Source organism: Stomoxys calcitrans, chromosome 1, assembly GCF_963082655.1.
Source record: "Stomoxys calcitrans chromosome 1, idStoCalc2.1, whole genome shotgun sequence".
Lineage (NCBI taxonomy): Eukaryota > Metazoa > Arthropoda > Insecta > Diptera > Muscidae > Stomoxys > Stomoxys calcitrans.
In genome coordinates, this window is record NC_081552.1 from 131386219 (window position 1) to 131407182 (window position 20964).

Here is a 20964-nt window from a genome sequence, read left to right on the forward strand (position 1 = left end):
GTGAATGGAAGGTTTAGAAGACGATATCGAACTGTCTGTACTTATACAGACTTTATTAAAGCTTTGGATAAGGTCAATCATGAATTAATATTATTGAAAATGTATCTTATGGGCTTCCCCAACGCATTCTTGAACTGGATAAGAACATATATAATAGGCATCTGACAAAATAATTGTGACATGCTGTGTTCCTCAAGAAAGTAATCTCGGACCTCGGACTCTTATTAACATTGTTTATAAATGACCTGACTAATGTGAAACTTTGATCAAAGTTTCTAACGTATGCAGATGATGTCACAATTTTCTATTCTTTTAATGAGGAAACAAACCAGTGTATGATACAATCCGATCTTTTTTTGTAATTTCATCCTTTATTTACAATCCGTCTAACGACAATAAGCAAATTTGGTAATACAAAGACAATGGACAGGAGTGTTGTGGTGCCAGTGAACTACAACACCATATATACACAGGTCTCTTCGTAGATGTATGTTGCGTACAAACCAGGGTGCATTTGTGAAGATGTGTGTTTTAGACTGGTACCTCTCTAAAAGTTCGACATTGGAATTACTTGATGTGCCCCATAGTTGGATGCCATATGTCCATACTGGCTTAAGTATAGCTTTATAAATTCCTAATTTGTTATTTATATTAAGTTGAGATCTAGGCCCTAGGAGGCCACCGTAGCGCAGAGGTTAGCATGTCCGAATATGAAGCTGAACGCCTGGGTTCGAATCCTGGCGAGACCATCATGAAAATTTTCAGCGGTCGTTATCCCCTCCTAATGCTGGCGACATTTGGAAGATACTGTACTGTTTGGTATGTAAAAACTTCTCCACAAAAAGGTGTCGCACTGCGGCACGCCGTTCAGACTCGGCTATAAAATGGAGGTCCCTTATCATTGAGCTTAAACTTGAATCGGACAGCACTCATTGATATGTGAGAAGTTTGCCCCTGTTCCTTAATGGAGTGTTCCTGGGCAAATTTGCATTTTTGAGATCTAGGCCCTAGAATCCAATAAAGTTTCCGGGTTTTTATTTTTAATTGTTGTTGCTTTCCATGTAAGTCTTCTATCTCAGTTCAATCCTACATACTTTACAGTATTATCCACTGGTATTAAAAATTTGATCAATGGAAACCGGCGAACAATCACCTCTTCTCATGGCAAAAGTGACATTTCTTTAGCCAATCACTCAGATTACCCTATCCATTTTGCAATAAGGCTGAAGCTTCAATCGGCGTTTCACTTGAAGCTAGAATGGCATGCCGCATCTGCGTATGCCGCGAACATCCGGTGTTGTGGACATATCGTTAGTATAAATTGTATACAATATAGGTTCGAGAACACTACCTTGCGGAATTCCAGCGATTATTTTCCTAATGGCATAGTAAAATCTGTCATCGAGGCAACTTTTAAAAAATAAGTGAGACGATGCAGGAAGATAACTTTTGATTTTGTATAGTAGGCCATCATGTCATATCCTGTCAAACGCTTGCTGAACATCAAGAAAAACAGCCGAACAGCATTTCTTATTTTCAAGTGATTGTGATGGTTAGGGCAGGTAAGGTTTAAGTGGCAGTCTGTCATCAGACTAACTTAGACGTTTTCGTCCAGTGTGATATCACAGGAACCGAAGAAGGAAGATTCCTTCTAGTTCCTACCGTTGAACCATCCAGATCGCTTTAAAAATCCCAATAATTTGCGAATGTTCACATCCGCTAAATCAGACAGGTTCTCAAAGAAATGAGAAGCTAAAGTGGAACTCCTTCCAACTGCTAGTACAGGACACACACATAGAAGGTGTTTTATAGTCTCCTCTTCTTTGATGTCCTCACAGCTTCTGCAAAAGTCGTTGCTGACAACCTTCAGTCTGTCAGCACGTTTTCCGATTATACAGTGCCCTGTCATGACGGACACAATGACTGAGACATTTGTTCTAGCCAATCTTCAATTCTAGATTAGGCCACATAGTTTTGGAATGCTCACAGCCCCCTCTTTGTGACCATCTATCATTCGTTGTCCTTCGGGCCTGGTCCTGAATACTTAGCATACATGTCGCTAGAGGCATACCCACAGATTCCAGTATCCCTGGAATGTGTACGGTAGTTCCTAGTCTCACAAGCTCATCCGCTTCAAAATTCCCTGGGATATCTGTGGCCCGGCACCCAGATCATGTTAATTTTGAACTGTTCAGCCATCTCGTTGAGAGATCTGCGACAGTCGAGGGTGGTTTTTGTGTTCAGAAATACGTTCTCCAGGGATTTAATGGCTGCCTGGCTGTCTGAGAAGATATTTATGCCAATCTTCGTAAAGACATTATATCGTAGCCATTCCACCACTTCCTTAATTGTAAGGATCTCTGCTTGATATACACTGCAGTGGTTGGGTAACCTTTGCGATATGACCAGTTCTAGATCTTTAGAGTGCACCCCAAAGCCCACCTGGTCGTTAAGCTTGGAACCATCCGTATAGAAGTCTATATAACTTCTGTTACCAGGGATTTCGTAGTTCCAATCGGTTCTATCAGGCATAGTGGTACAGTAAAGCCAGCCAGTAATGGCACTTGTTTATTTCAAGGCTGGCTACTACTAAATCTTCTGTGGTTAGCGACGGAAAAAGCACAACATTTAGACTACTGTTTGTAAGAATACAGGCTCTGTGTCTCCCATTCTCCGTACCCTTGAGAAGTTTAAATCCCGGAAATTTTAGTCCACAAACCATTTCTACACACACCCATGGTTCATGGTTAGAACCACGTCAAATCCCCCTGCCATCAGGAGGACCTTTAGTGCCGCCGAAGCGGCCTTGCAATGGTGAAGATTTATCTGTAGAAACCGGACCATAGTCAGTATTCAGACATTCCACCACTGTTGTGTTAGCCTTGTCTTCTGACTCCAACAGGAGTTCATCCTCACTAGATTCGTTAGAACTTGTCATGATGAGCTTCCGTACGCATCCAGGGGCAGGTGAGAAAGCTGTGGAACCACTCTTCCTCAGGACACTGGGCACTTGCGGTGTGGACGATTTCTGCTTAAATGCTTCACTAACTGCTGCTGTAAGAACTTTCTGAGTTCCGTGCTTTCCCGCTGGCGCACACTTTGAGCCCAGTCCAACTTTGTGTCGGCTGTTCGGGCGCCGTTCCGATGCCATACCCTCCCGTCACGATTGTGGCAGGGATATTTTCAGTCTCCAGCAATGCGCCAGATTTTAGCGATGTGGTCGATAGTTCCTTGGGCAAGTGTTCAGCAACAACTGCTGAGTCGTCTCCTGATTCCCCAACCCCACCGCTTCTATAGACCTTAAGTTTCAATTTGTTGAATCCAGGATACAACCCCTTAAGAAATGTTGATCAATCGACCAATTTTCCAGTCGGTGGTTGAAAGATTGGGATGAAATTCCCTTAGTCTTCAAAAATCAATTCAGGATCTGAGGAAATCCTTGGTATCCAAGCATGCGCCATTGGTCGAGAAGGAATATCTTCCTTCTTGGCTAAATATGGTGCTGCACCAGCGATTTGGGAGGTCACAATGTCCAGAGGCATAAGGTGGAGCATTAAATTCAGTGCATCAGATGGTGTCGTCCTCTGTGCACAAACAAGCCATCCTTTGGATACGGTTAAGTATTGAGGAGGTCAGTAGGAGGTTGTTTGAAGCGCCGTCTAGCAGACCACAATACCATATAGCATTGTAGGTCTGACAACTACAATATATACCAAATGCATGACACGCGGTCTTAACCCCCAACTTTTGCCAATGGCACTCTTGCAGGTTTATAGGGCAAGAGTGGCCTTTCTTGTCCTTTCCAAAATTTTGGATTAGAAGTTCAATTTCCTGTCCACCAAACACCCAGGTATTTTGCGCTTTCTATAAATGGAACATTGTCTCCACCCAATGAGGCAGTTTCCACTGTAGGCAACTAGTATCTCCTGCTGAAAAGAACTACTTCTGTCTTGCACGGAATTATACCCAGACCACTTTCGGTAGCCCATTTTGCTAAGCGCAATTGCCACGTCATCAGCATACGCGACCACTTTTACGCCTTTTTCTTCCAGGGACAATAATATATTGTTGATGGCTATATTCCAAAATAGAGGAGACAGTACACCTCCTTGAGGCGTTCCCCAACTAACCCATCTTTTTAGATCCACAGATCACAAGCATGCCGTAATGCATCTTTTAGTACGTAAGTTTTCAATAAACTTTCTTACGGTAAAGTTGATGCCTAGAAACTCTCACTCCTTCATGATTGACGTCGGTTTTACATTATTGAAAGTACCTTCAATGTCAAGAAATGCTACCATTGCATATTCCTTGACAGCGAGAGAAACCGTGAAGGGCTGTTTCAGTGGATTTGTCTTTACTATATGCATGCTGCTGCCGCGACAGGCGATCTCCAGGGATCGTTGCCCTAAGATATGTTTCTATCAACGTCTCAAGAGCAGAGATGGTCCGTAAGACGATTTTTGCATTTACATTTTTCACACAATAAATTGGAAATATACGCAAATTTCAAGTCAATTTATAAAGTAACGTTTAACGATTTTTTTGTGAAGCAAAAAATCAACAAATTATTAGTTTTCATCAATTATATTTAGAAATTGCAATTATTTTGTATCCTTTTGCAAAATTATTTGCTTCTCCCGTTTTAATTTGCTTTTTAAAAGCTGTTGTAAACGGCATATGTATGTTAAAAATGCATGACATCTGAGGAAGTGTCAAGTGAAACGGTACATGGAGTGTTAATACTTATGCCAAAATTTTTAGTTAATCAAATCAAAAATTCGACATATTTTCGTTCGAATTTTTTTTTTTCTGTCAGAAACCTAGTTTTTTGGCTAGGTTTACGACGTTTTCGACGTATGTAATATACGTCGGAAATGTATGTCATATACGTCACTGTTTCTGACAGGCCATCTCTGCTCAAGAGTCTTGAGCATAAAAGATGGCAGAGGAAATCCTTTTGCCTTAGAGTTTTCCTGCTTTCGGAATGAAAATGACCTTCATGTCCCTCCATCCCACAGCTATTTATGACATTCCGATACAAGCATAGTATATCTCCCTAAGCCAGGAAACCAGTCTGTCAGACACAGCTTATAGTTCAACCGGTGATACATCATCAGGGCCTGACGGCTTAAAGGAGTCGAAACTTCTAATCGCCCAAAGGATTTTCGGCGCAGACACAAATTCCCTAATGGCCTCCGACGAATGCATATCAGTGAAAACCTCTTCTGGCGCCACGTTGTCCGTTGGAGAATTTCCCAGGGAAATGTGTATCAACGAGTAGTTTTAGTATTTCCTCACTAGACATTGTTCATACGTTCTCTGACTTCTGCATATACCCCACAGTTATGAGTCTCGAGGACAGAATATTCCTTAGCTAAGAGGCCTCAGATTTATCCTCCACGGAGCTGCAGAATTCTACCTAGGATTTGTTCTGAGACTTTCGAAGCTCGCCCTTATATTTTCTTAGCTCAGCCTTATAAATGTCCCAATAGTTTGTTGCTCTTGTGGCTTTTGCTCTGTTGAAAAGTTTTCTGCAGTCCTTCCTTAGACCAACCAGCTCTGGGGTCCACCATGGGGTTCGCTGTTTGCCGCTTGGCTTGGCACTAGGGCATGCTGACACAAGCGAGTCATTCAGGGCCTTCGTGATCCGCTTGACCACTTTGTCTATATCCTCCGTTATTTCCACTTCCTTTTCTAGTCTAAAAGGGATTGACGTGCAGAATTTGTCCCGAAATGTATCCCAATCCGCATTTCTTCTGTTTAGCAGAGGGACCACTACTTCAGTATTTTCTATAAGACTAAAACTAATATAACAATGATTAGAGAAGCTGTGGTCATCCAGCACTTCCCAGTCGCATATTCTTCCGATACAAAGGTTATATCTAGTACCTACTGCCTGTTTATCCCCCTTATTACAAATCGCCAGATTGCAATATATAATATATTCAATTAGCAACTCACCCCCTCCGTTGACACGCGAATTTCCCAATATGTGGTGATGTGCATTAGCATCACTTCCTACAATGAGGCTTTTCTACCCTACAGAAGCAGCTTCAACCAGCGACTTATGGTTTGAAGGTGTCATCTCTGAATCGTGTGCCATATAAAGGGAAGCCAGCCAGTAATAATAATGAGTATTTCAAGGCTTGCTACTTCTAAATCTTCAGTGCTTAGCAACGGAAGAAGAAAAACATTAAGACTACGCTTTGCAAGAATACATTCTCTGTGTCTTCCATTCCCCGTACCCTTGAGAAGTTTAAATCCCGGAATTCTTAGTTCGCGAACCATTCCTACACACACCCATGGTTCTTGGATAATAACCACGTCAAATCTCTTTCCCATCAGGAGGACCTTTAGTGCCGCCGAAGCGGCCTTACAATGGTGGAGATTTATCTGTAGAAACCGGACCATAGTCAGTATTCAGAACTTCCACCACTGTTATGTTAGCCTCGACTTCTGACTCCACCAGGAGTTCATCCTCACAAAAATCGATAGAACTTGTCATGATGAGCTTCTATACGCATCCAGGGGCAGGTGAGAAAGCTGTGGAACCACTCCCCCTCAGGACACGGTGCACTTGCGGTGTGGACGATTCCTCCTAAGATGTTTCACTAGCTGCTGCTGCCGGAGTGCTTTCTGAGTTCCGGGCTGCCCCGTTTGCACACACCTTGAGCTCAGTACAATTGGGTGACCCACCCACACTGCTTGTCGGGTCCCGATTCGATGTCATCCCCTCCTGTCTCGATTGTGGCAAGGAGATTATCCGCCAGACTTTAGCAAAGTGGTCGACAGTTCCTTAGGCAAGTGTTCAGCAACAACTGCTGAGTCATCTCCTCATTCCCCAACCCCATCACTTCTTTAGATCTTCAGTTTAAACTTGTTGAATCCGTAGGATACAACCCTTTAAGAATTGTTGAGTTCTGCGAGACAGCCGGAGTTTAGTACGAATACTGCATGTCTCCGGCCACTATCAGCCTCAACCAATCTACCAATCTTCCAGTCGGTGATTGAAAGATTGGGATAACATTCCCTTAGTCTTCCAAGTATCAACTCAAGATCTGAGGGAATACTTGGTATCCAAGCATCCGCCATTGGTCGAGAAAGAATATCTTCGTTCTTGACTAAATCTAGTGCTGCACCTGGCCAGATCTTACCAATCTTTTTTAGCGATTGAGCGTTGATCCCCGAAGGCAATAAGTTTGTATCGGCCTCGATACCATCCTACATTGTAACAAACTGGAGGAGACCCAGGAAATTCCGCAAGGACATCGGAGTATACTGATGACAGTCCATTGACTATCCCTTTTAGGTACTCCAGGTGACACGCCGAATCTAGACGTGTAGACTTTGGGGCAGCCTGTGCAGCGAATTCCCAAGCCCAATTTAGGGAGTCTCTCTCCCTATTAGTGAGAGTCTTAGGATCATTCGCACCAAGCCTCTCAATAAACCTGAGAGCGATGCGTCTTCTATTATTCATTTATTGGTTTGCCCGGGAAGGCCGATTGTCTAGGCAAATTATAGGCATGCGAAGACGTGTTTTGTTATGATATCCAACATCTGAGTCAAGTATGGTTCAAATCGGTTTATAACCTGATATAGCTGCCATATAAACCGATCTTGGGTCTTGACTTCTTGAGCCTCTAGAGTGCGCAATTCTTATCCGATTGGAATGAAATTTTGCACGACGTATATATATTCTTGATCGTCGCGACATTTTATGTCGATTTAGCCATGTCCGTTCGTCTGTCCGTCCGTCCGTCCGTCTATCTGTCGAAAGCACGCTAACTTCCGAAAGAGTAATGCTAGCCGCTTGAAATTTTGCAAAAAAAACTTTTTATTAGTGTGGGTCGGTTGGTATTGTAAATGGGCCAAATCGGCCCATGTTTTAATATAGCTGCCATATAAACCGATCTTGAGTCTTGACTTCTTGAGCCTCTAGAGTGCGCAATTCTTATCCGATTGGAATGAAATTTTGCACGACGTGTTTTGTTATGATATCCAATAACTGTGCGAAGTATGGTTCAAATAGGTCCATAACCTGATATAGCTACCATATAAACCGATCTTGGGTCTTGACTTCTTGGGCCTCTGGAGTGCGCAATTCTTATCCGATTAGAATGAAATTTTGCACGAAGTGTTTTGATATGATATCCAACAACTGTGCCAAGTGTGGTTTAAATCGGTTCATAACCTGATATAGCTGTCATATAAACAGATCTGGGAACTTGGCTTCTTGAGCTTCTAGAGAGCGCAATTCCTATCCGATTTGGTTGAAAATTTTCATGAAGTATTTTATTCTTACTTTCAACAAATGTGTCAAAGAAGGCTCAAATCGGTTCATAACCTGATATATTGGATTGTCTAAAAAGTAATTGCGGATTTTTTAAAAGAAAGTAAATGCATTTTTTATAAATCTTAGAATGAACTTTATTCAAATATATAATTGCCATTTTGTTCGATAATCTTTTGCCATCTACCTGGCAAATTTAGTATTCCTCGCTCATAGAACTGGCCTTTATCTGCAAAAAACTGAACCAAGTGCGATTTTATAGCCTCATCATTGTCGAAAGTTTTACCATTTGAGGAGTTCTGCAAAGATCGAAATAAATGGTAGTCTGATGGTGCAAGGTCAGGGCTATATGGTGGATGCACCAAAAGTTCCCAGCTAAGCTCACTCAGTTTTTGGCGAGTGGCCAAAGATGTGTGCGGTCTAGCGTTGTCCTGGTGGAATATGACACCTTTACGATTGACCAATTCTGGTCGCTTCTCCTTGATGGCTGTATTCAATTTGTCCAATTGTTGACAGTAAACATCCGAATTAATCATTTGGTTCCTTGGAAGTAGCTCAAAATATACCACACCCATCCAATCCCACCAAACAGACAGCATAACCTTCTTTTGGTGGATATCAGCCTTTGAAGTGGTTTGAGCTGGTTCACCATGCTTGGACCATGATCGTTTTCGACTAGCGTTGTTGTAAACAATCCATTTTTCATCTCCAGTTATGATTCGTTTTAAAAACGGATCGAATTCATTGCGTTTAAGGTGCATATCACAAGCGTTGGTTCGGTTTGTTAAATGAATTTCTTTCAATACATGTGGTACCCATATCAAAATTGACGCCAAACAAACAAATGTAAACAATATTTCGCGCATTTTTTTTCTAAAGCAAGCTAAAAGTAACAGCTGATAACTGACAGAAGAAAGAATGCAATTACAGAGTCACAAGCCGTTGAAATTTGTCAACGCCGACTATATTACAACCCAATAGCTGCCATATAAACCGATCTGGGATCTTGACTTCTTGAGCCTCTAGAGGTCGCAATTATTATCCGATTTGCCTGAAATTTTGTACTACGGATCCTCTCATGACCATCAACATACGTGTTTATTATGATCTGAATCGGTCTATAGCCCGAAACAGCTCCCATATAAATCGATCCCTCTATTTCACTTCTCGAGCCCCCAAAGGGCGCAATTGTTATTCGAATTGGCTGACATTTTACACAGATCTCCAACAAATAATTTAATTGTGGTGCTAACCGCACCATATCTTGATATCGCTCGAATAGCAGAGCAAATCTTTTCTTATTTACCTTTTTTGCCTAAGAAGAGATGCCGGGATAAGAACTGGACAAATGCGATCCATGGTGGATGGTATATAAGATTCGGCCCGGCCGAACTTAACACGCTTTTACTTGTTTAAAACTAACACATTTAGGTACTTAATCGTAATCGTAATCGTACTTTCTCTACGGATTGAGCTAAAGCTCTCATCATTAGGATACAGTTAGGGAGCCAGTATGTATTGGACTTAAGAAAAGTTTTCTGAAATTCTTAGTCAAGATATGATCTACAACAAATTAAATTTATATTTATACTATTGACATCACTATTTCTATTTTTATATCCACCACCGACGGATGGGGGTATATTCATTTTGTCGTTCCGTTTGCAACACATCGAAATATCCATTTCCGACCCTATAAAGTATACATATTCTTGAGCAGCGTAAAAATCTAAGACGATTTAGACATGTCCGTCCGTCTGTCTGTTGAAATCACGCTACAGTCTTCAAAAATAGAGATTTTGAGCTGGAACTTTGCACTGAATCGGTTTTTGTCCATAAGCAGGTTAACTTCGAAGATGGGCTATATCGGACTATATCTTGATATAGCCCCCATATAGACCAATCCGCCGATTTAGGGTCTTAGACCAATAAAAGCCACATTTATTATCCGATTTTGCTGAAATTTGGGACAGTGAGTTGGGTTATGCCCTTCAACGTCCTTCGTCAATTTGGCTCAGAGCGGTCCAGATTTGGATATAGCTGCCATATAGACCGATCCTCCGATTTAGGGTCATAGGCCCATAAAAGCCACATTTATTATCCGATTTTGCCGAAATTGGGAACAGTGCGTTGTCTTATTGCCTCCGATGTTCTCCGTCAATTTGACTCAGATCGGTCCAGATTTGGATATAGCTGCCATATAGATCGATCCTCCGAGTTAGAGTCTTAGGCCCATAAAACACACATTTATTGTCCGATGTCAACGAAATTTGGGACAGTGAGTTAAGTTAAGCCCCTTGACATACTTCTGCATTATCGCACAGATCGGTTCAGATTTGGATACAGTTGCCATATAGACCGATCTCTCGGTTTTAGGTTTTGGGGCCATAAAAGCCCATTTATTGTCCGATGTTGCCGAAATTTGGGACAAAGAGTTAAGTCAAGCCCCTCCACATATTTCTGCAATTTGGTGTAGATCAATCAAGATTTGTATATAGCTGCGGTATAGACCGATCTCTCGATTTAAAGTCTTGGCCCCATATAAGGCGCATTTTTAATCCGATTGCACTGAAATTTGACACACTGACTTATGTTATGCTCTACAACATCCGTATCGTATATAGTTCAGATCGGTTTATTTTTAGATATAACTACTAAAAAGACCAATATTTTGTCATATTCAACTGAACAATGACTTTTACTTATTAGTATTTGGTCCAAATCGGAACATATTGGGTTGCCAAAAAGTAATTGCGGATTTTTCATATAGTCGGCGTTGACAAATTTGTTCACAGCTTGTGACTCTGTAATTGCATTCTTTCTTCTGTCAGTTATCAGCTGATACTTTTAGCTTGTTTTAGAAAAAAAGTGTAAAAAAAGTATATTTGATTAAAGTTCATTCTAAGTTTTATTAAAAATGCATTTACTTTCTTTTAAAAAATCCGCAATTACTTTTTGGGCAACCCAATATATTGATATAGCTGCTATGGGGCATAAAGCATGAGTTTTGCACCGGATTTTGACGAAAGTTGGTTTACATATATACCCGAGGTGGTGGGTATCCAAAGTTCGCCCCGGCCGAACTTAACGCCTTTTTACTTGTTATACCCTCCACCATAAGATGGGGGGTATACTAATTTCGTCATTCTGTTTGTAACTGCTCGAAATATTCGTCTGAGACCCCATAAAGTATATATATTCTTGATCGTCGCGACATTTTATGTCGATCTAACCATGTCCGTCCGTCTGTCCGTCCGTCCGTCCGTCCGTCTGTCTGTCGAAAGCACGCTAACTTCCGAAGGAGTAAAGCTAGCCGCTTGAAATTTTGCACAAATACATCTAATTAGTGTAGGTCGGTTGGTATTGTAAATGGGCCATATCGGTCCATGTTTTGATATAGCTGCCATATAAACCGATCTTTGGTCTTGACTTCTTGAGCCTCTAGAGTGCGCAATTCTTATCCGATTGGAATGAAATTTCGCACGACGTGTTTTGTTATGATACCCAACAACTGTGCCAAGTATGGTTCAAATCGGTCCATAACCTGATATAGCTGCCATATAAACCGATCTTGGGTCTTGACTTCTTGAGCCTCTAGAGGGCACAATTCTTATCCGATTTAAATGAGTTTTTGCACGAAGTATTTCGTCATAATATCCAACAACTGTATGGTTGAAATCGGTCCATAACCTTATATAGCTGTCATATAAACAGATCTGGGGATTTGGCTTCTTGAGCTTCTAGAGGGCGCAATTCCTATCCGATTTGGCTGAAATTTTGCATGACGTATTTTATTTTTACTTTCAACAACTGTGTCAAATAAGGTTCAAATCGGTTCATAACCTGATATAGCTGCCATATAAACCGATCTGGGATCTTGACTTCTTGACCCCTAGAGGTCGCAATTATTATCCGATATGCCTGAAATTTTGTACGATGGATCCTCTCATGACCATCAACAAACGTGTTTATTATGTTCTGAATCGGTCTATAGCCCGATACAGGTCCCATATAAATCGTTCTCTCTATTTTACTTCGTGAGCCCCAATGGGCGCAATTCTTATACGAATTGGCTGAAATATTACACAGGTCTCCAATATATAATTTAATTGTGGTCCGAACCAGACCATATCTTGATATCGCTCTAATAGCAGAGCAAATCTTTTCTTTTATCCTTTTTAGCCTAAGAAGATATGCCGGGAAAAGAACTCGACAAATGCGATCCATGGTGGAGGGTATATAAGATTCGGCCCGGCCGAACTTAGCACGCTTTTACTTGTTTTTATTTAACTTACATATCTTAATTAGAAACAAAACACAAACAAAAACTTTATAGTTATGCGACCATCTTCAACATGCAGAATACTTCGATAAATACCGATGAAACAATGTTTTCACTCGATGTAGGGTTCCACTTCCTGAGCAATAAGGATTATAGAAAGCAAGTGGACAATTCTTCAACATTTTACAACCATAACGAAGGGCCTTTTCCTGAGAGAACTACGATTCTGCATCCAAGAAAATCGGTATTTTAAATATAAGGACAAGCTATATATGCAAAAGAAAGGTTTGCCTATGGGAACGTCAGCATCACCAATCATGGCAGACATTGCAATGGAGGAGCTGCTAAATGAATGCCTTTCAAACTGTGATATTAGACCTAGGATCTTGACGAAATAAGTATGTGGACGACCTTAAGCAAAACAAGTGCAATAGAACAAACCTAGACAACATCCAATAGTTTTAATTCAAGCATCAAGTTCGCAATAGAAAAAGAAGAAAACAATAGATTACCATACTTGGATATACAATTAATACGGGATAGCGGCAATTTTTTAATCGACTGGTATCAGAAGCCTACATCAATTGGACAGAATACTAAGTTACCATTCAAACCATCCAAAAAGAATTATTTTAAATACAGCTAAAAATCTTATCAATAGAGTCAAAAATATTAGTGACTAAAGATTCTCTGATAAAAACACAAGAAAAATCGTCAATATCCTGCAAATTAATAGTTTCCCATTAACAGTCATTGAATCATTATTAAAAAATCAATGAACAGTAAGCCACAAGAGATAGAACCAATAACATACAAATCCATAACATATGTACCAAAATTGTCAGAGAGATTTAAAAAAGCAAATTGCATAGACAAATCAAAATATAAAATTGCACGCAAAACCACAAACACACTTAGATCCTCATTTACTGACACAAAGACGAAATTAAACAATATGGAGAAATCGATTGTAGTATCCCAGGTCAAATGCAATGGAGATGGAACTACCGGATGTCAAAAATTATATATTGAATCCACCAAAAATAAACTAACAATTAGACTGGCAGCGCATAAATCTGACATTAAATTAAGGAGTAGAATCACATACACCAAAAAACGGCATTAGCAGAACACTGTGCAATAGAACACCATGAGCCAGACTTAGAGAGAGTAAGAATAATAGATAACGAGATAAATTACAACAAGAGATTAACACTAGAAAAGCTACACATCATCAACACGACCACAACAAAACGCATGAATTACAAAGAAGAGACACAGAGATATGCGCGAGCAACTTTAAGCTGTTGGTACAACGAGTAAACAAAGTCCAATAGAAAAACTACAAAACAGTAGCAAAGCAGACAACGACTGTTGAAGGCGGTCGCATAACTATAAACTTTTTGTTTGTCTTTTGTTTCTCATTTAGATGTGTAAGTTAAATAAAAAACAAGTAAAAGCGTGCTAAGTTCGGCCGGGCCGAATCTTATATACCCTCCACCATGGATCGCATTTGTCGAGTTCTTTTCCCAGCATCTCTTCTTAGGCAAAAAAGGATATAAGAAAAGAGTTGCTCTCCTATTAAAACGATATCAAGATATGGTCCGGTTCGGACCACAAATTAATTATATGTTGGAGACCTGTGTAAAATGTCAGCCAATTCGTATAAGAATTGCGCCCATTGGCGCTCACGAAGTAAAATAGAGAGAACGATTTATATGGGATCTGTATCGAGCTATAGACCGATTCAGACCATAATAAACACGTTTGTTGATGGTCATGAGAGGATCCATCGTACAAAATTTCAGGCATATTGGATGATAATTGCGACCTCTAGGGGTCAAGAAGTCAAGATCCCAGATCGGTTTATATGGCAGCTATATCTGGTTATGAACCGATTTGAACCTTATTTGACACAGTTGTTGAAAGTAAAAATAAAATACGTCATGCTATATCAGGTTATGGACCGATTTGAACCATACTTGGCACAGTTGTTGGATATAATAACAAAACACGTCGTGCAAAATTTCATTTCAATCAGATAAGAATTGCGCACTCTAGAGGCTCAAGAAGTCAAGACCCAAGATCGGTTTATATGGTAGCTATATCAGGTTATAAACGGATTTGAACCATACTTGGCACAGTTGTTGGATATCATAACAAAACACGTCGTGCAAAATTTCATTCTGATCGGATAAGAATTGCGCACGCTAGAGGCTCAAGAAGTCAAGACCCAAGATCGGTTTATATGGCAGCTATATCAGGTTAAGGACCGATTTGAACCATACTTGGCACATTTATTGGATATCATAGCAAAACACGTCGTGCAAAAGTTCGTTCCAATCGGATAAGAATTGCACACTCTAGAGGCTCAAGAAGTCAAGACCCAAGATCGGTTTATATGGCAGCTATATCAAAACATGGACCGATATGGCCCATTTACAATACCAAACGACCTACACTAATAAGAAGTATTTGTGCAAAATTTCATGCGGCTAGCTTTACTCCTTCGGAAGTTAGCGTGCTTTCGACAGACAGACGGACGGACGGACGGACGGACAGACGGACGGACATGGCTAGATCGACATAAAATGTCGCGACGACGTAGTTACAAACAGAATGACGAAATTAGTATACCCCCCATCTTATGGTGGAGGGTATAAAAATAGAAACCTAAAGCTTGAATTGGAAACAACAATTTGGAATGAATAAGGTCGAGTTAAAAATAATCAACATTGCATAATTTGTTTAATAAGGCTGATACTTGTTGGGCAACGTATTGGTCAACTCGATCTACTTTTGAAGAAGTGTTTCTATTTTTTGAAAATTATTATTGTGACTGTTATCTTTTAGTGCACCTGAATATGTGTTATTTCCTTGCGAGGCTCCATTAATGTTTTCACCTGAACTGTTGTTTGAAAAACTGTTATTGTCCATTCGAAGTTCGGGTTGTTGGATGGTTGAGATTTTTTCTTGCTTAAAGGGCGTTGGTATACTGAGCAACCCTTTTAACTTGCAGTGTAATTTTCTTAGCAGTTAGTGCATTTTGAAGGAATATTTTCAGGTTTAGAACAAACTGGCGTTGAGTGATATAGACCGCATTTCACACATTTGTAGTTATTTCTAAAATGTTGACATCTATGGCACTGAATACTATCGTCCTTTTCAATCACGACTTCTATTTTAACAATAGTGTTCACGCGAAATGCTTGAGAAACCCTACAATTTGCCCGCTTAATTGAACTCCTATAGAAAATATTAGAAATCCCCAATTACTTAAAAAAGATATTATTCACTTCGTCAAGTTATGTCAAAGTTTAACAATGCCATTTCGCCGCAACATAAGCCATGTCAAAATTATGACTTCCGCGCGTGGTCTTAAGACTTCTGTCTTTTTTTTTGACTTCATCCGCCGAACTGGTAAGATCACTCCAAAGAAATAAAGTCGAAGCTATCCAACCACCCTAATTCTTGTGTGTACTTTATTTGGTTATATTTCCACTCCTCTACCTGGAACACAACCTCCAATAACTCTCCTCGAGACGTGAAGTATTGCAGACTTCACATCAACCCACTCAACTCTTGGCTCACGAGACGCTCCCCGTTCCCCCTCTCGCATCCATAGGTGTTGTTCTGATTGGTTCCCAATTCACATCATCATTTTGGTCCATTTCGAACTAGATTCAACCATTTGGGAGAGCCGCACTCTGAGATTTCTATTCCACTGTTCCAGTTAAGCAACGCGCCAAGGAAAACAGGTTGGTTTACATTATTTCTAGACATTCCTAGTGATTCGCAAAACAAGTGCTATTCAATGAGTTTGGTTCTTAACTAAGTAGCGGAAGATTTGAAGAAACTAGTTTTTTTTATTAAAAAAAAAAAACACGTGTATCAAAACCAATAGATTTTGTTGGAAAAAATTTCGTACATTTTAAATTAAATAAAGCATGCGTTGGAGAATTTAATTTGCAGAAAATAATTATATTAATATATCGGATGGATGTACCTTTGGAGAAAATATTGGAAATTATTACCACAAGAAAAACTGCAATTTGATGGTACATGCCACAGAATACCAGCCACTAGTAAACGTGAAGATTTTATGCTACTGTTAAAGGCCATTATATTTGGTAAGTCCCATTGTAAACATGTTTAAATAGAGACAAAGCCATACATCGTGGTTTGATATTCGGTTTGCCCTATGTCCCACCAGTGGCCCACCGAATAAACTCTTTATCCATTGTAACATGTTATGCGACAGCAGCCACTATTACTAGTCATTAATAGCGAGCGCTGTTATATGTATGTCAACGCAGCTTATTTTTCAGCCCATGTTGTTTTTATATTTTTCGCTCCATAGATATTTCGCTTCATAACTTCTATTTCAGTATTACATTTGTTCCATTCCAATATCCCTCTGAGAGCCGCTCCCAAAGATCTCCACTATACAAACAAGACTGAGTAGCCTCTACCAAAGGTCCCACCCACTTGGCAGCGCAACTCCAAGTTTCACCAACAACATTGGCTCCACATGTTGGGGTCTCAGTCACATTCTCTTAGTTTCTCCCAGTTTTAGATCGAAAATTACTCGTATTTTTTATCACTCATTGTTTATCGCCTAGCTGGTTTTGTTGAGTCAGCTAGTGCTGGCATTCGCGCATTGGTGTACAATTTGTAGTACGAGGCTTACCTCTCGTTTGGTTAATAATATCACAAATGGCTTCTTTTTAATATATTTTAATATATATTCCATATTTAAAAGGAGAACAAGGTGGTTATAGCTCGTTACTGATGTAAGAGCAGATGCAGTTTTGTTTATATTTTTAAATAATTGTTGTACTTGTTATGTACATTCCGTACCCACGCGTACACTTTTAACAACCGTCGTAGAAAGTTCCATCACTGGTGCATTATCATTATTAAGCCGGGAGATTTGCTCTCTCCACCTCTTGAGTGTTTTTGCTGTGTCCACTACTGCGCTCGAAGGCTCTCTTCTCTCTTACCGAGGTGCTTCCAAAACACTTCCATGTATTTGGAAATCTAAGGTTCAATGAACTTTGATAGAACACATCAGTGAACAGCTGTTTCGTGACGTCACTGATGTGTGAATGCATTGGCCTCCGTATTGATACATCTTATGGATAGTTTTCTGGTTATTGCTGGTTTGCAAGTTTCTTTATTATTATCTGTGCTTACTAACAGAGTATAAGTTGATGGACTTCTGTGTATATGGTTCTAGAATTGCATGAGTACCCTTTTATGTTATGCCTATCCATATCTGCCAACTACATGTTGCATGTAGCACCATAGATTCAGAAGGGAATATGGTGTACTCTTACATGTTTAACTGACATTTCATTTCCATATTGTGCTCTATAATAGGAAAATTCCTTTTGCTTTTGTGTATCGTCTCCCTGATTTTCTATATCTGGAGATTACTGGTTGATTTTGGTTTGTTTTCATCTTTTCTTTGAAATTATTTTCGTTTTTCCCCAATTTCCTGTCGAATTGCGGACGTTTTTCCACGATGTCTTTGGGAAAGTTTATCCGTCTTTCGGACATGTTGGTCGAATTTGAGGCCAATTTAAATGATAAACAGAACCCATTGTCATCGAGTTTTGTTATAGAAACTCACAAGGAAGAGGTAAGGGATATATGGGATCGACTTAAGCCTGCCTACGAGCAGTGTCTTTCCGACATCGAGCAGGAATCGCCAGATGAGGAGGATAATAAGGGAGATGATGAAAGGGCTTCGGTACTAGAGACTGTGAAGTCCAAGTTCAAGAGCGCGTTTGCTACTTATTGCCGATGCGTGGAGCAGTTAGGGGAAATGCAGCAAATGTTGCCTGTGCCAACGGCTCCATCCGTTCCGAGCCAGCCTCAGGGCTTTAAGCTGCCACCCTGTGAAATCCCGGTTTTCAGTGGGGACTACCGCTCTTGGCCCACATTTCGGGATATGTTTACAGCGGTGTGCATAGAAAATCCTCGACTTAGTTCCGTTGAAAAATTGTTCCATTTGAACCAAAGGACTAAGGGTGAACCGAATGACATTGTTGGGAAAGTTCCATTGACCAACAAAAACTTCATTGTGGCATGGAAGAGCCTTTGTTCACGTTACGAGAACAAGAGGGTCTTAGTGAATAATCAATTGAAGTCTTTGTTCGCCATTGCCTCCACTCAATCCGAATCAGCTCAGTCACTTAAGACACTCCAGAGGGATATAAATGCATGCATTTCCATGCTAAAATGCATGATCCCAGATCTGGGAATAAAGGTCTTAAAGCATTTCCAACTAGGGTGACAGATTCCAAGTGTCGACTATGCCCTACAGAGGTCCATGTGATCCGCAAATGTCCCAAGTTTTTGACCATGACCCCGCAACAGAGATTGAAGGAGATCAAGAGATTCAACTTATGCCTTAACTGTTTTTCGAAGGTGCATAGTGTGAGAAATTGTACCAGCAAGTTCTCTTGTTTCCAATGTTCCAAACGACATAATACCCTACTCCATCGGGAACAGGTTCCCCAGAGCAAACCCAGCCCAAATTCCAATTCTTCCATAAGCTGTACGCCCTCGCCCTCGCATTCTACCCCCTCCTCTATTGCCATACAGTCCACTAGTTCAGAGGGTGAAATAGTACAGTCTTGTTTTGCTGCCCAGTCCAAGGGAGTTTTATTAGGCACTGCTTTGGTGAAAATACGCCACAATGGGTTAGCATATCTGGCTAGAGCGTTGGTGGATTCTGGTTCGGAGGGAACATTTATCTCCGAAAAACTGTTTAACACGCTTAGGCTTCCATTTAAGCGGACTGCTGCCTGTATTTATGGTTTGAATAATTCTACTTCGGCTTCCGTCCAGAAGGAATGCTCCTTCCTCCTAGCTTCGCATAGTGATGATGATTTCGAAGTTTCGGTTAGTGCCCTTGTAGTTCCACATCTCTCTGGAAGCCTTCCATCAAGAACCATTGGTATGAACTTGCTTGCCGACATTCCAAGTATTCCGTTGGCCGACCCCCGTTTTATGAGAAAGCGACGATTGATCTTTTGATAGGAGCGGATTTGCTTCCTATGATTATGCGATCGGGTATTAAGAGAGAAATTTGTGGATCATTACTGGCACAGGAAACTGTTTTCGGTTGAATCCTTACAGGTCCTATTCCATGTGAGAGGAATACTTCATGTTCCAGGGTTGTATCCTATTTCTGTGAGTTATCCCTCGATGCTGCTATTTCTCGTTTCTGGGAGGTGGAAGACCTTCCCAGGAAGACGTTCCTTTCCGCGTCTGATAGGTTTTGTGAGGAACTATATTCCGCCACCACCACAAGGGATAAGAATGGCAGATATATTGTATCCCTCCCGTTCAAGGAGGATTTTCTGGCGGGTAGTGATATCGGCCATTCCAGAAATGCAGCTTTGGTACAGTTCTTTCGAAATGAGGCACGTCTTCTTCGAACGCCGCAGTTCAAGGACGAATATGACAAGGTACTTACGGAGTACGAATCCTTAGGTCATATGACGAAAGTTTCCGATCCGATAAGTCCCGGTCTTTCATCACATTACTACCTTCCACACCATGCGGTGGTGAAACCGGACAGCACGACCACGAAGGTGCGGGTTGTTTTTAATGCTTCCTCTCGCGCTTCCAACGGGAAGAGTCTCAACGACGTTTTACATACCGGTCCTGTGCTGCAGCAGGATCTTGTAGTACTTATTTTGAACTGGAGATTGTTTCGTTACGTATTCAATGGGGACATTACCAAGATGTACCGACAAATCTTGGTAAATCCTGAACATAGGGCATTTCAGCGCATTCTCTTTCGACAGGATCCAAACGGAAAAGTTCAAGACTACGAACTAAGTACGGTTACTTTTGGAGTAAATTGTGCTCCTTTCCTGGCCATTCGGACCCTCCTGCAATTGGCCGATGATGTTCGGGGGACGTATCCGCTGGCTTACGAGATTCTTCGGAACTCAATGTATGTGGATGACGCCTTGGTGGGCGCACATTCTATACCAGCTGCAATTGATGCTAGGGGGCAGTTAATTCAGGCACTGGGTTCCGCCGGTTTTGCGATGCGTTGGCGTTCCAACGGAACAGTTGCTTTTCGAGGATTTTTTAGAATTTGATGACCGAAGTACGGCCAAAACCTTGGGCATTCGTTGGAATACATCGTCCGACTCGTTTTTCTTTACTGCGCTTCCATTTCCTGGACACTGTTCATATACGAAGAGGGAGGTTTTATCCCAAATATCTAGGCTTTTTGACCCTGCTGGTTGGCTTGCTCCATGTATAGTTATCGCCAAATTGATTATGCAAACAATTTGGGTAGAAGGTACAAAATGGGATGAGGAGATTTCGGTAAGTCGTTATCCAGCTGGAAATCATTCCA

General features: G+C 40.8%; 1 protein-coding gene across 1 annotated transcript; it reads left to right on the top strand.

The window, feature by feature from the left end:
* Positions 1–18944: 18944 nt before the first annotated feature.
* Positions 18945–20701, top strand: LOC131996917 (uncharacterized). The gene is made up of 2 exons (XM_059367118.1): positions 18945–19542; positions 19725–20701. The coding sequence occupies exons 1-2, from the start codon at positions 18945–18947 to the stop codon at positions 20699–20701; spliced, it is 1575 nt and encodes a 524-aa protein (XP_059223101.1).
* The last annotated feature ends 263 nt before the right edge of the window (positions 20702–20964 follow it).